The sequence below is a fragment of the Apostichopus japonicus genome, chromosome 8 (genome assembly GCF_037975245.1).
Source record: "Apostichopus japonicus isolate 1M-3 chromosome 8, ASM3797524v1, whole genome shotgun sequence".
Taxonomy (NCBI): domain Eukaryota; kingdom Metazoa; phylum Echinodermata; class Holothuroidea; order Aspidochirotida; family Stichopodidae; genus Apostichopus; species Apostichopus japonicus.
The window spans coordinates 17,424,005-17,436,169 of record NC_092568.1 but is presented as its reverse complement, the minus strand read 5'-3'; the positions used below and the strand labels follow the sequence as shown (position 1 = coordinate 17,436,169).

Here is a 12,165-nt window from a genome sequence, read left to right as displayed (position 1 = left end):
GTTCTTGGCAAATCAGTTCATTTTACCTGCCTGTGATTTATGTAAACTTACTTTGAATATCAAGAGCAGGTTGTTGCTATGGTAAGCTAATTAAAGTGTTGTTTGTTTTTGTCCCCCCTCTCTCTCTCAATTTTATTTAGTTACTTGTTTACTTTTGTGTTGCTGGTGTGGTTTTACTATTGGTGCTACAGTAGGATATATATGGCATTGTGATTGTACACTAATTACTTTGCTATATAGTATTGGTTTGTTTTCATTATCAATTTACAGTAAAATGATTTGTTTGTTTGTGTTTCAGAGAATTATAGTCTACTTACCAGATCTAATACATGTCAGATGGCAGTTCAACAGCATTGGTAAGCTTACTATTTGATTCTTGAAGTTAAATCATTATCAGTTCTTTAAAAAAAAAAACATGATTTGAAAACTCCAGATTATTGTAAAGAATATAGATTAATAGTCAGAATATGAACATTTTCAAACTTCAAACAGTGCAGCCAGTGTTAAATCTGATACAAAGACCATCTGAGGTCTCCAAAGGTTAAATTATTAAAATATTGTTAGTACAAGTGAACTCCAAAGGTAAAAGCTTGGATGAACTTCATACAGGTAAGTATAAGAATCCTGCTTTTTGTGATGGTCAAAGACAGAAGTCAGTATACAAAAATATTGTTAGCAAGTTCAGATAAATACAAGAACCACATACTGCACTCGTTATGGCGATCGTGCCTTTTCTGTTGTTGCGCCTTCTCTTTGGAACGAACTCCCATTTCACGTTTGGACTCTCCCTCCCTTTGTATTTTCAAGAGACAACTTAAAACATTTCTGTTTGATTCCTAGTTTCTTTTTTTCCTTGGTTTCCTTTGTCTCTTTCCTACTTTGTAAAGCACTTGGAAACGCTGTATTAAGCGCTATATAAATGTAATTTATTATTATTATTAACCAGATTCATTTGAAGTTAACAATGGTCAAACTTGCTGATATAATCTCCAATGTTACATTAATAACTTCAATTACTTCATATTAAATTTTGGTAAGGACTCATTATGTCAGTTGGCATTCTGGTATCTTTATTGAAGCAACATTTTGATATTGGCTGGATTTTTTTTTTCTTCCCAAGCAAATGAGAATTTCTCAAAATAAGATAGCAATCAACAAAACTAAGACACCCTTTTAAGTTCGTCATCAAATGGATGTACATAATTGATGAATTTGATTCAAAACCTCAACAATTTGTCGACACTAGACACTTTTCATAGTACTTAGCATAAAACATATATATGTAGAAGCAAATTTTGAAAGATAAAAATATTTTGACTTTATCTTCACTTTGTGATGGGAACTTTACTATAGCATTTCAAGTCAAACAGCTGCTTTGCTTACACTGTTTGATTCCTATCGTTGAATGCTGTGGTAACCTTCTGAGTTAAATTGCATTTCGAGACAGATAATATGCAGGTGAGAAATCGGAGTTAAGTGAAGTCACAAGTCATTTCCTATTTGCACAAAATAAAGTAATCAGAAAAAATCACCTACTTACAAGTCAACATCTTAAACATCACTGTAAATTAAACATACTGTACATGTACAACAACGATGTTCTAGTATGTATTAGATAATAAACTATGAATTTTTTTTGGTTGTTGTCTCTTTCACATTGACTGTGGTGCATTGTAATCTTACTGTATATCTTTCAAGCTGATATCTTGAGGTGTCACATTGCCTATAGATATAATATCACTTGCTGGTACATCTGTTAGTATGTACAGTAGACACATGCATGCAATGTTTGCTTGTCCTCGAGTGGAGCTTGGTAATAGAATTTTAAACAAAATGATCGTCTTTTATTTTTACTTTCAAGAAAAATGCTCTCAGTGAGTAGAGTAAGTTGACAGCCTTGCTGTCTCACACTCATGCCACCCCCCTTTCCCCTCCCTGCCACCCCACCGTCCTCCCAACAGACGGGAGAATGTAACTGGCTAGAATGTATCCTAGAAACATGGTAATTAGGTGTTTTGTTTTATTTTCAATATTTTTTTTTTAGGGGTGGTTGGACGTTCCTAAGTTACATTCATTTAACAAAAGTTGTTTTCCACTGTTACTTTTAGCCCTAAATTTAACATCTGTCGATGAACATGAAGTCATGGGTACATTCGATTCAAATTTCACTCTGTCACAATATTCCCTCCGATTTTCCAATTTTTTTCATTAATTAAAAATTTTAGCTAGAATCTTTCATAAATACATTTCTGTTTCTTGCTCATTGACGTTACTTACAGTACAGGTACCGAGTTAGCTAGCTCCTGTACATGTTATCATTAGCTGCCTAGTGAATGGAACAGCATGTATATATATTATGTACAGTATAAAGACAGTGAAGATAAGGTTGGCACTTGGCAATGGTTGTTTGCAGTGAAGTGTCATGTAGGTCAGAATCGTGGTGAAATGAACTCTTTATACTACTGTATTAAAGTGTGATTGGGTAAAAAATACTGTTTGTCCCAAGTCATAAAACAAGGCTTTGTTAGATGTGTGAAATTATAGCTAGGTGCACTCTAAGATGGATCACTACTCAAGGCTAACAGAAAGTTTGCTAAGAATAGAGATGGAGAATTTTCAGGTCTTTTTAACACGGGGGAAAGTCCTGTCAGCAAAATTCAGAAATGGTACACACACAAGTATGAAACTGTGATAAGTTGCACACATGTGGCATGTACGGGAGAGATGTGTTTGTTGTGTTATTTCAATCGTTTAATGCCCGCGGATCACACTCTCTCACGTTGCGTGTCTGAGTAACTAGTTTCGCTTCATAGCAACTCATAGATTTCGATTAATGCAGACTATTTTTGAGTAGAATTGTGTCTGTTTTGCATGCACCTGAAGTAACCTTGTAATTTGACAACATGATTTTAAACCAAAATAGATCTGTCTTTCACTCTTTATTTTCAACAACTGCTGGCAGGCATATTCTGTGAAGTTATTGTTATGATAGCAAATGTTATATGTAACAGCTTTTGCTAGTGTATTATAGCCTGGTTGTGTTCTATAGGTAGTTCCCAAGATACATCCATCTATATTAATGCCAGGTCACAATAACTTTGGATAGATTAGGTTGATTCTTGGAGTAAACTCCATAGTAGGAAATTAAATCTGCAGTAGGTTTCTCTACCTATTTTCAATGTCACCACATCCATTTTGATTTCTTGTTGAAGACAAAAGGAACCTATGCTGTAGTGATAGCATGGGTATGGGTGTGTGCATTTATGTGATATCCTGCCTCATAACCATGATACTGTAACTCACTATGCTAAGTTTGCATGAACTTCAAACTTGGTATGTACTGTAGATGCCCCTTAGTAAGTTCTTGGGGGAGATTAGAGCCTCAGGTCATTTGAGGTCACCAGTGGCCAAGATATGGAAACATTGAGCCCAAGCCACGCTACAACTACTGTTTATAGCGTTGATGAGTCTCAATGGCTTGGTTGGTACAGTGTCCTCTTAACGATTGAGTACTAGCCTTCTAGTTGTTTTGGTGTAGGTCAAAGTTCATTTTAGGCCAGCATCGGTCAAAATCTAAGAAATCTTTGGTTGTAGGTAGATGGTGTGTATCAGTTCTTAATGTATTTGGTAAAGGTCAAAAGGCCTTTAGAAGTTAGTGGTGGTCATCAACAGAGTATAAAAAAAGCTAACTTAATAAGTTTAGCTTTAGGGAATATCATAGGTGGTATGTTGATTCCTTTTAGTGAGTTCTCAATAGTCATTCCATGTGGTGGACTTACTTGGGTTCACTTCAATTTATGGAACTCACAGAATATTTTGTGCGATAGATCTGAACTTTCTGAAGTAATCTGGAGCACCAGATACACACATTGTCAGAAGCCGAAGTATGTTTAATATCGCCCATAGCTATCTGTTCCAGGTGGCTGATGTTCTTGAGTTGGGAAGAGAGGAGGGGGGGGGGAATGACTTGATCACACCTGGCCCATATCACACTCTGCTTCCATAAGAGCATATCAAAGAATTATCTCAAGTGGTCTCAAAAATCCCGCTTTTACCTGTCTCCACAAAACCTCTGTTATATACTGGGTAATTTAAGTAAAAGTGGTTTGGGCATTTTGTCAAAATCCTATCTATAGATGTAAAAGTCAGTGATGTAAATAAAAAAGACATTTCCAGTGAGTCACTAACTACTGATCACTGATGTCTTCAAGCACTCACTGCACATGCTAGAGTACTTTTCATCCTCACTGATACACATTATCAGCCGATCTTGACTCTCCTCGGTGACTAATGACTATGAGTGTGTGAACCTGCAGAGGAATTCACTTTGTTGATACTACCGTAGCATGTGTAGGTATCCAGTAAAGATACAAAAATCAGGAGATTACACAAAGTAAATACACGTACAATAAAGTGGGTCTACTGAGGGAAATACTCTCAAGTCTGAAATATTATTAAAAGCAAAAACATAAACAAAAAATTAATGTGAGTTTCATGTTCGTTAAATCCAATGATTTCTATCCCTCTTACCCCTGTATACAGTATGAAAGTCAGCTTTTCCTATTACAATGAATTTCAAAGTTTCTTTCCACTTTGGAAAGGTCATGACCTTCTCACAGACTACAGTTTTATATATAGTTGGTTCTGTTGGGAGAAGAATTCCTTCTTGTTTGTTGTGAGTATAACATTAACCTTAAAGCTATTACACTATTCACCACATAGTGAAGATTAAAATGGTGACTATAGTGTAGTCAATTTGTAACAGTTATTTCCAAATATGTAGGGTGTGGCAACCAACTGTCATATGACCTACAGTAGCTTGTGCATTTTTACTGACTGGGCATTTTCATTTCAGTAATATGCTGAGTGTTTAATATTATTATTATTAATTACTTTTTTCTTTGTGAAAATTGATATGACAGATAGTAGTGAACTAACTTACTAAGGCATTTCTTTACCTGTCGTCTTTGAAGCATTTTGAACTTTTTATTTTAGGATCAAATGCTTTCAAGAGAGATTGTTGTAAGAAGAATAGTTTTGAAGAAAGTTGCTTTTATTTCTTGATCCAAAAGAGAACCCAAAGTAGAGTTTCATCTTGAGCAGCATTCTTTAATATCCCTGGAAATGTAAATGTTATTCTTCAAAACTGAAAGGAAGAAAGAATGAATGGTGATATCCAAAGTGGGCACTGGGCAAGTTTGGATGCAGTGGTTATGAAATGTTAATGATTTTGTAGGTTGGGTAGATAGGAAAGTGCATGTTCTGAGTGAAAACATGTGAAATGTTGATCATTCGTAAATTTTGATGCCCAAAGCCCCAACGTTTTGTATAGTTTGCGGAAATTCTGTGTTATAACTGGTATCAACTCATGGTGTAATAGAGTCATGTAAGGCTTGGTCAGTTTTGTTACGATGCCAATGTAATAGCAGACTGACTATGTATAGTATAAACCAACTTGAACAAAATGATAGACAATATTCTAATGCGCTGGTATTCAGGGGAAATTCTTCAACATGAATGACTTCAAAAGTTCCACCATTTTGCAACTAAGCGCCCTAAATCATATACAAAAGGGAGGATACCTCCTCCACCTCATTGACCCCTTCCCCAGGTCATAACATCTGCTGCTGGGGTGGGGGGGGGGTCATAATTGGGGTCACCAAGCAAAAAGGATTCAATGGAGTACCAGGGGATTAAATTGTGTAAGAATAGAGAATCTGTCTTTTCCTGATATCCGTTCCTCCAGATATCCCTGTAAGGACTTTTATGTTACAGTATATCCCAACCAGAAGTGACAAAGGCAATAACAGACATATTAAAACCAGGTACTGTTGCATTTCCAGTTAATGTGTAGCATTGCAGCGCAAGTTGAAATTAACTACAGGGTGTGGTATTAATAAGTCGTTATAACGCAGAATATATTTTTGTGCATAAATTAATTTCAAAATGTCAAGCTTGCAGGGCTGTAAGAATTGAGAACTCGCCAAACCTTCAGAGACCTTACGACTTTCGGCTGACGGATTACGCTCTTAAATGTCTAGACAAGAAGCATTCTTCTTCTCATCCGTGCTTTAGCGAACCGTTGCCTTTTTGAAATGAACTGACAAAATTTACGGGCGCGTTCCAGCAGGTTATGGAATTAAGAGATTTTTTAATGTCAGTTGCTTCTTTTTTTCTGGCTGATGAGCAACTTTGTAGCCTACTGTACATGCTGTTACTAGACATGTGTAAATGGGGCAATAATGAGGCCAAATGCATGTAGTAAGATGTGGGAACATTTAAAATGAAAAGACATGAACACCACATGTATGTAAATAAAGTGTACCTGTAGTGTACACTGTACAGTGAATATATATGTTCAAAAAGTGTTGTACCTGTAGACAGAATAGTGAGGTGAGGTATAGCATTGTCGTGAAGATAAAAGGTTTTGCACAGTTTAAAAGGGTAGCACATTCAACTATCCCTGACTACTACATCATACTGTACATGTCAATAGTTGCAGATCTAAATACTGCAGTTAGCAATGATACAAGAGGGGGTTGGGGAGGGGGTGGGTGAAGGAAACTGCATACCAGAGCTAGTTTACAGATAGTACCTGATGGAAGACTGTTGAAAATATGACCTAGTGTGCCCTGATATATATATCAGAAATGTCATATCTTGTGAGGTTTTTCATGCATAACGGGGGGGGGGAGGGGGGTGAGGGGTGGTGGTCCTGGCACCTGGCCATGGGCCTGTCTACCACCCTCCGTCTCCTACCACTCGTAGTGTCTTTCTCGATTGTTATGCACAGACCTTGTCTTCCACAAAGGATCCAGTTTACTCCTGTTTGTTGAGCTTGGACTATTATTACATAATTACTGACTTTGTCCATTTTTGCATCTCTTCACTGCTCAGGAATCCGAACTTGTTAATATTATGCACCGTCTGATGTTGGTTGTGTACATTTACTGTAGCTCGGCAGGTACAGTCATAGCCTCACATCACCTTGACACATTAATCTGCCTTCCTTGTGAGTTGTTACTGTACATACTGTAGTACATACAGGCCTATACATACATGTAGTACTACATACATTAGCAAGACAAACAGTTTCAGAGAAACTAAAAGATATTGCACACATATATATTCTGAGATCATTTAACTTAGATTTTGAACTTGAACCCTATAATACAGGCTTACATCTAGAAGTAACTGAGTAACACATAAATCTGCTGTTTAAACCAGAAAATTATGATTGTATCTCTAGACTTTTTATGATGCTGATGTAAAGCTGCTCATACAGCTCCTGTGGACATTAATATCTTTCTTGAAGGTTACAGTACATAATGATTTCCCCCGAGTAGCAGTATCTATTGTATTAACTCTTTCACATGTTTTTGTTTTGAACAGGGTCCGAATGGCGAGAGAGACTATGTATTATATATAATATGTTCTAAATTCTAGCTCTTAATTCCAGGAAGATCAATCATGTATGACAGCATTTAGCTTCACAATGAAATGCTGGTCCAAGTTCACTGTGATGACATTTTACAGGTTTTATTTCAATCTCAAGGAGACATCTGCCTTAAGAAATATGATGGATCTCCTTTATGTAAACTTTGTACATTTATACAGTATACTCATGTACAGTACATTTAACAATTTTTATGGAATGCGTCAATATCTTTCTGTACAGCTCCTACTGTAATGACGTCCATATGATGTGGTTACTGTACAGTAGAAAGTCTATATAAAATAATTCATTACCTTAGTATACAGTAGCATGTACCTTATAGCCTATGTACAGTGAACATGAAAAGCCTAGAGTGAACATGAAATGTGTTTACCTGTGTGATATATCCAGTGGCGTAGGAAAGTACTTTTGAGTGGGGGGGCTGAAGACTAATGGCCAGCCTGGGGGAGGGGTCTAAGGGGAGGGGGTGTCCCCCTGAATGTTTTTTTCATTTCCAGGTGGCCTCAGATGCAATTTGGTGCAATATAGCACACTTAAACACCCACTCCATTTTGTAAATAATTTTGCATTTTCACCTGGCCTTAGATGCAATTTGGTGCTCCAAATGAGATTTTTTTTCTCATTTGGAAATGAAAAAGGGGTTTTCTGACTTGCGGAGCGGGGGGCGGAATGATACTTCCGCCCCCCATATTTTTCACTGGCCCCCCCGGTTCCTACGCCCTTGGATATATCCATAAAGTGTTGAATTCATAATCTAGCTCCAACTTTTATGACATTCTTTCATGTCCTCCTAAATATACAGTACACACACTGAATGTGGTTTCATGGTTGTATAATTTTGATATTAGAATTAACTATTTTGTTTGGATTGGCATCTTTGTAATAATGAAGTATAGATGTGATGCTCTTGGATGAATTTGATTTGCATAATTATAGAAATACAAGAACATTCACCATCTTGGTACTCCAACTTTTTGCTTAGAGACTCCAATTTTCACCTGCATCATCAGTGGCCGATATTGTGGCCAGGGGAAGGCCTGTTCACTGGGATAGGGGGGGGGGAAGGGAAATCATTAAATATTCTTTTGCTGCTTAGTTGCAATTTGATTATAATATGATTATATTTTGTAACTTTTGAAGTAATTTATGTTCAAGATCATCCACTTTGTTTTAATGAAAAATATTGAATTAGGAAACTGTAGAAATAGAGGTGGGATACATGGTGTGGTGTGGGAAAGATGGAATAAATTTCAGGTTTAGAGATTGGCTTGTCTCCTTGTGTTGATTGCTACAGGTTGTTTTGCATCATGTATGGCTTGTCATTATTCTAAATAATCTTACATACCAAGTGATATGTAAGGTATTTTGCAAGCCTATATTAAAAAGGGCTTAGCCAACCATTCTCTCTAGAGGTTGTGAGGATGGGACCGAGATGCCCGATATTACAATATCAACTATATATTTAAAAGTAGGCCTACTGTGTGATTGTATCATCTTTCATAAATGGTTAGAGTCAATGTAGTAGGGTAGATGTACTTTTAGTCTTGTAGTAAATCAGTTGGTTTATCACTATTAAGTAAGAACGTTATGAATGTTTACATGTCTATGAAGCATTGTAAATTAAATTGGCTACTGTACTGCAAGAATGTTTGATACAGGACTTGCAGTCATCAGGAATGTCACTGTAATGAATGGGACATTACCTAAGATAACAAGTGGTGGTTACATGTCAGATTGATAGATTGAGACGGGAAATGGGTGATGAGGTACGTACTGTACAGTGCATAATTGTTACCATTTTTAGGGGTAGGTTGATTGGAGTGCATACAGTATATTGAAAAGAGACAGGTAAGTATTATCATTTGTAATGTCAATGCTGTCCATTTTTGGTACTCATATATACTGTACCTGGTGCAATCAATTTTACTAAAAGCACCTAGGGTCCAGTATCATTTTCATTCAAGTACCAAGTCTATTCCAGTTCACTCAACTATTCTCTATAATCAATTTCAATCAAGTACTTAATATAATATTTCATGGAAGAAGTTAGTACTTTCAGTTTCACTCAAGTACCTATCTAATCAAACTCACTCAAATTCAATTTTACTCAAGTGCCTAGAACAATGTTTCATGTGAGAACAGTACCTAGTACAATGATTTGTACTCAAGTAGCTAGTCTATTCAACTTCAATCAAATATAGTGCAATTGAATTTTATTCATTGAAGTACCTAGTACAATTTTTCATGTGAGAGGTCAATTGCCTTAACATGCACATAAATCTATATTTCATTTAAGAAGGTAGTGAAATCAGTTTCACCCGGGTACCAATTACTATCAACTCAATCAAGTTACTAGTACAATTACTTGATTTGAACCAATACCTACAGTACAAGTAGAATGTTTCACATGATTGTTACATTTTATTTTTTCTTGCCTCAGAGAGTACTGACGGATAAAAATGAGCAGTTCATGACAATCGCTACTCAATAATTCTCTTTATTCTTAAATAGGGCTAGAGGCAAGTGTAGAATGGAAGTTTCTGAGGCAAATTAATACTGTTCAGTCAGTGTTTGTTTGGAACAGTAACAAGTTTAACTTGTATCCCTTTTTTCTGTTTGTTTTGAACAGTAAGAAGTTTAGCTTTAAAGATTGTTACAGTCAGTCTGAGATTTAACAAATATGTCACACAGACTTGTGAAATGATTAACATTGGTCCCACGCTTATCATCGTCATAACATGTTGTGTTGTTGAGATTTTAAAATATTGCAATTTCAGTTTGCATGGTATACTTGAGTGAACTTGATTAGACTAGATACTTTAGTAAACTGATAAAAATACTAAATATGAAACATTCTATTTGGGTACTTGAATGAAATTATACACTTTTCTAGGAGTGCATTATGCAATAATTTGTCATACAACATGCACTACACTGCTTTAATTTTTCATTTGTAGTTTGATGTATGACATCGCAAATGATTAATATGGAAATAATAAGTAATAAAATTCAACGTTTTATTGGAGAATGTGTAGTTGAATAGCCTATATAACTGATTGCTGTTAGACCAAAGTGTCTTTTGTTCCTTGTTCTGCAAGATATTTTTAAGTCTTATAAATGCTTTGTTCTCCCTTTAATGCAATGAGGTATCAATTGAGTGTGTGTGTTCACAGTAAGTGTATGAACCTGCTAGGAGAATGGAGACATTTATACAGACCCAGCACAACCAGCTGTTTTAATGACATTGAATACTTACAAGCTTGTGGTTCAAGTTTACAACACTTCAAAAACTGCCCTTGGTGAAGGCGGTGTTATGTTTCCATTTCCAGTAACCATGGATGTTTTGTTATTAATGTGTTTACCTTGAGTTTGGACATGAATGTAATTAGTGTTTCAAGAATTGACAGAACTACTTAGTTTGCCAAATCTTAATAAAGTTGTTAGATGTTAAACTGATTAAGCTTTACTGAATAAAACAACAACATTGTGAGGTTCCAGTTTGACTCTGGCAATGACAGCAAGTTATTTGCATTATAATTATTCGAAGAAAGTCAAAACTGTTATAAGGCTATGGCTCAATATGACGTGCTATAGTACTGCATTCTGCTGCAAAGTGTGGTGCATATTGATTTCTACGACTTAATTTCAGTTATGAATAGAATTGATAATGTTCGTGAAGATACTGTGAAAATCTTTGAGCTATATATTATTATTACCATGCAGTATATATACATGTTAACCCAATCTTGTAATTTGTCAGTTCTCACACATTTTAAATATGTAGTAGATTTCAAAAACTGAACATTTAGGCAACCTGTATGAACAGTAAAAAAAATTTTTGTAGCAACAAACATTTCAGTTTTACATTGATTAGAATTCAATCATAACGAGAGTGTCAGAGGCCATGCAGAAGTGTAGTTTTCACATTAACTACTGTATAAACCAGTCCTATATCTATATTACTACAGTAGCCTGTCACTGCTGTGTCCATACTTGGGTTCCTATTCAGCAGATAAACTTTGTAGAAAAACTGTCATATCCAACAAAAAAGGTGCCAAGTTCCAAGAAATTTGTGTTTGCACAATGATATCGTAAATCAAGTAGCCCTCTTTGTCGAAAATTGGGTGCCTAATCTTCAAATAAGGAAACTGTAACTTTATTTGCATATATAGTTAAAGATTTGTCCTGTAACGGCCTGGAGGGGAGTACATACTCTGGGAATATGTTTTAGCGTTGTTTAGCTTTTTTGAAGGCTCTTTGTCTACTATAAAGTACGATGGCTGCTTCATGTGTACAACAAACTGCTACATATACATCTTTTGACTTAACAATTCCAAATAAATTATTCCCTGATACAGTACCTCCATGCTTCGACAAGAGTATGTACAGCAATTGTACCTTCTTTAGGAAGGTTTGCCACACTAAATGTGGCTATCAGATAGATACAATACTTTTAAACCACCTGGATATCTTCTTGTATGTTACCACTCACTCCCAGGTTTATAACATCCCCTATATACTAACAGGTGAATATCCCTTTACCACCACCAGGGGATTATCCCCTTACTATTAACAGGTGAGTATCCACTTACTATTCATAGTTGAATATCCCCTTGTCACTACTAGGTGAATGTCTCCTTATCACTACCAGGGGATTATCCCTTTACCATTAACAGGTGAGTATCCACTTACTATTAATAGTTGAATAT

The 12,165-nt window shown here is 35.9% G+C and overlaps 1 protein-coding gene across 8 annotated transcripts in view; it reads left to right on the top strand.

Annotated features, from left to right (window-relative positions):
• Positions 1 to 12,165, top strand: part of LOC139970791 (ral GTPase-activating protein subunit alpha-1-like) — an 83,963-nt gene that overhangs the window by 6,752 nt on the left and 65,046 nt on the right. For all 8 annotated transcript variants that reach the window (XM_071976791.1, XM_071976789.1, XM_071976794.1 and 5 more), the window contains exon 3: positions 299 to 356. In XM_071976791.1, the coding sequence (XP_071832892.1) occupies positions 299 to 356 (58 nt within the window). The remainder of the gene's footprint in view (positions 1 to 298; positions 357 to 12,165) is intronic.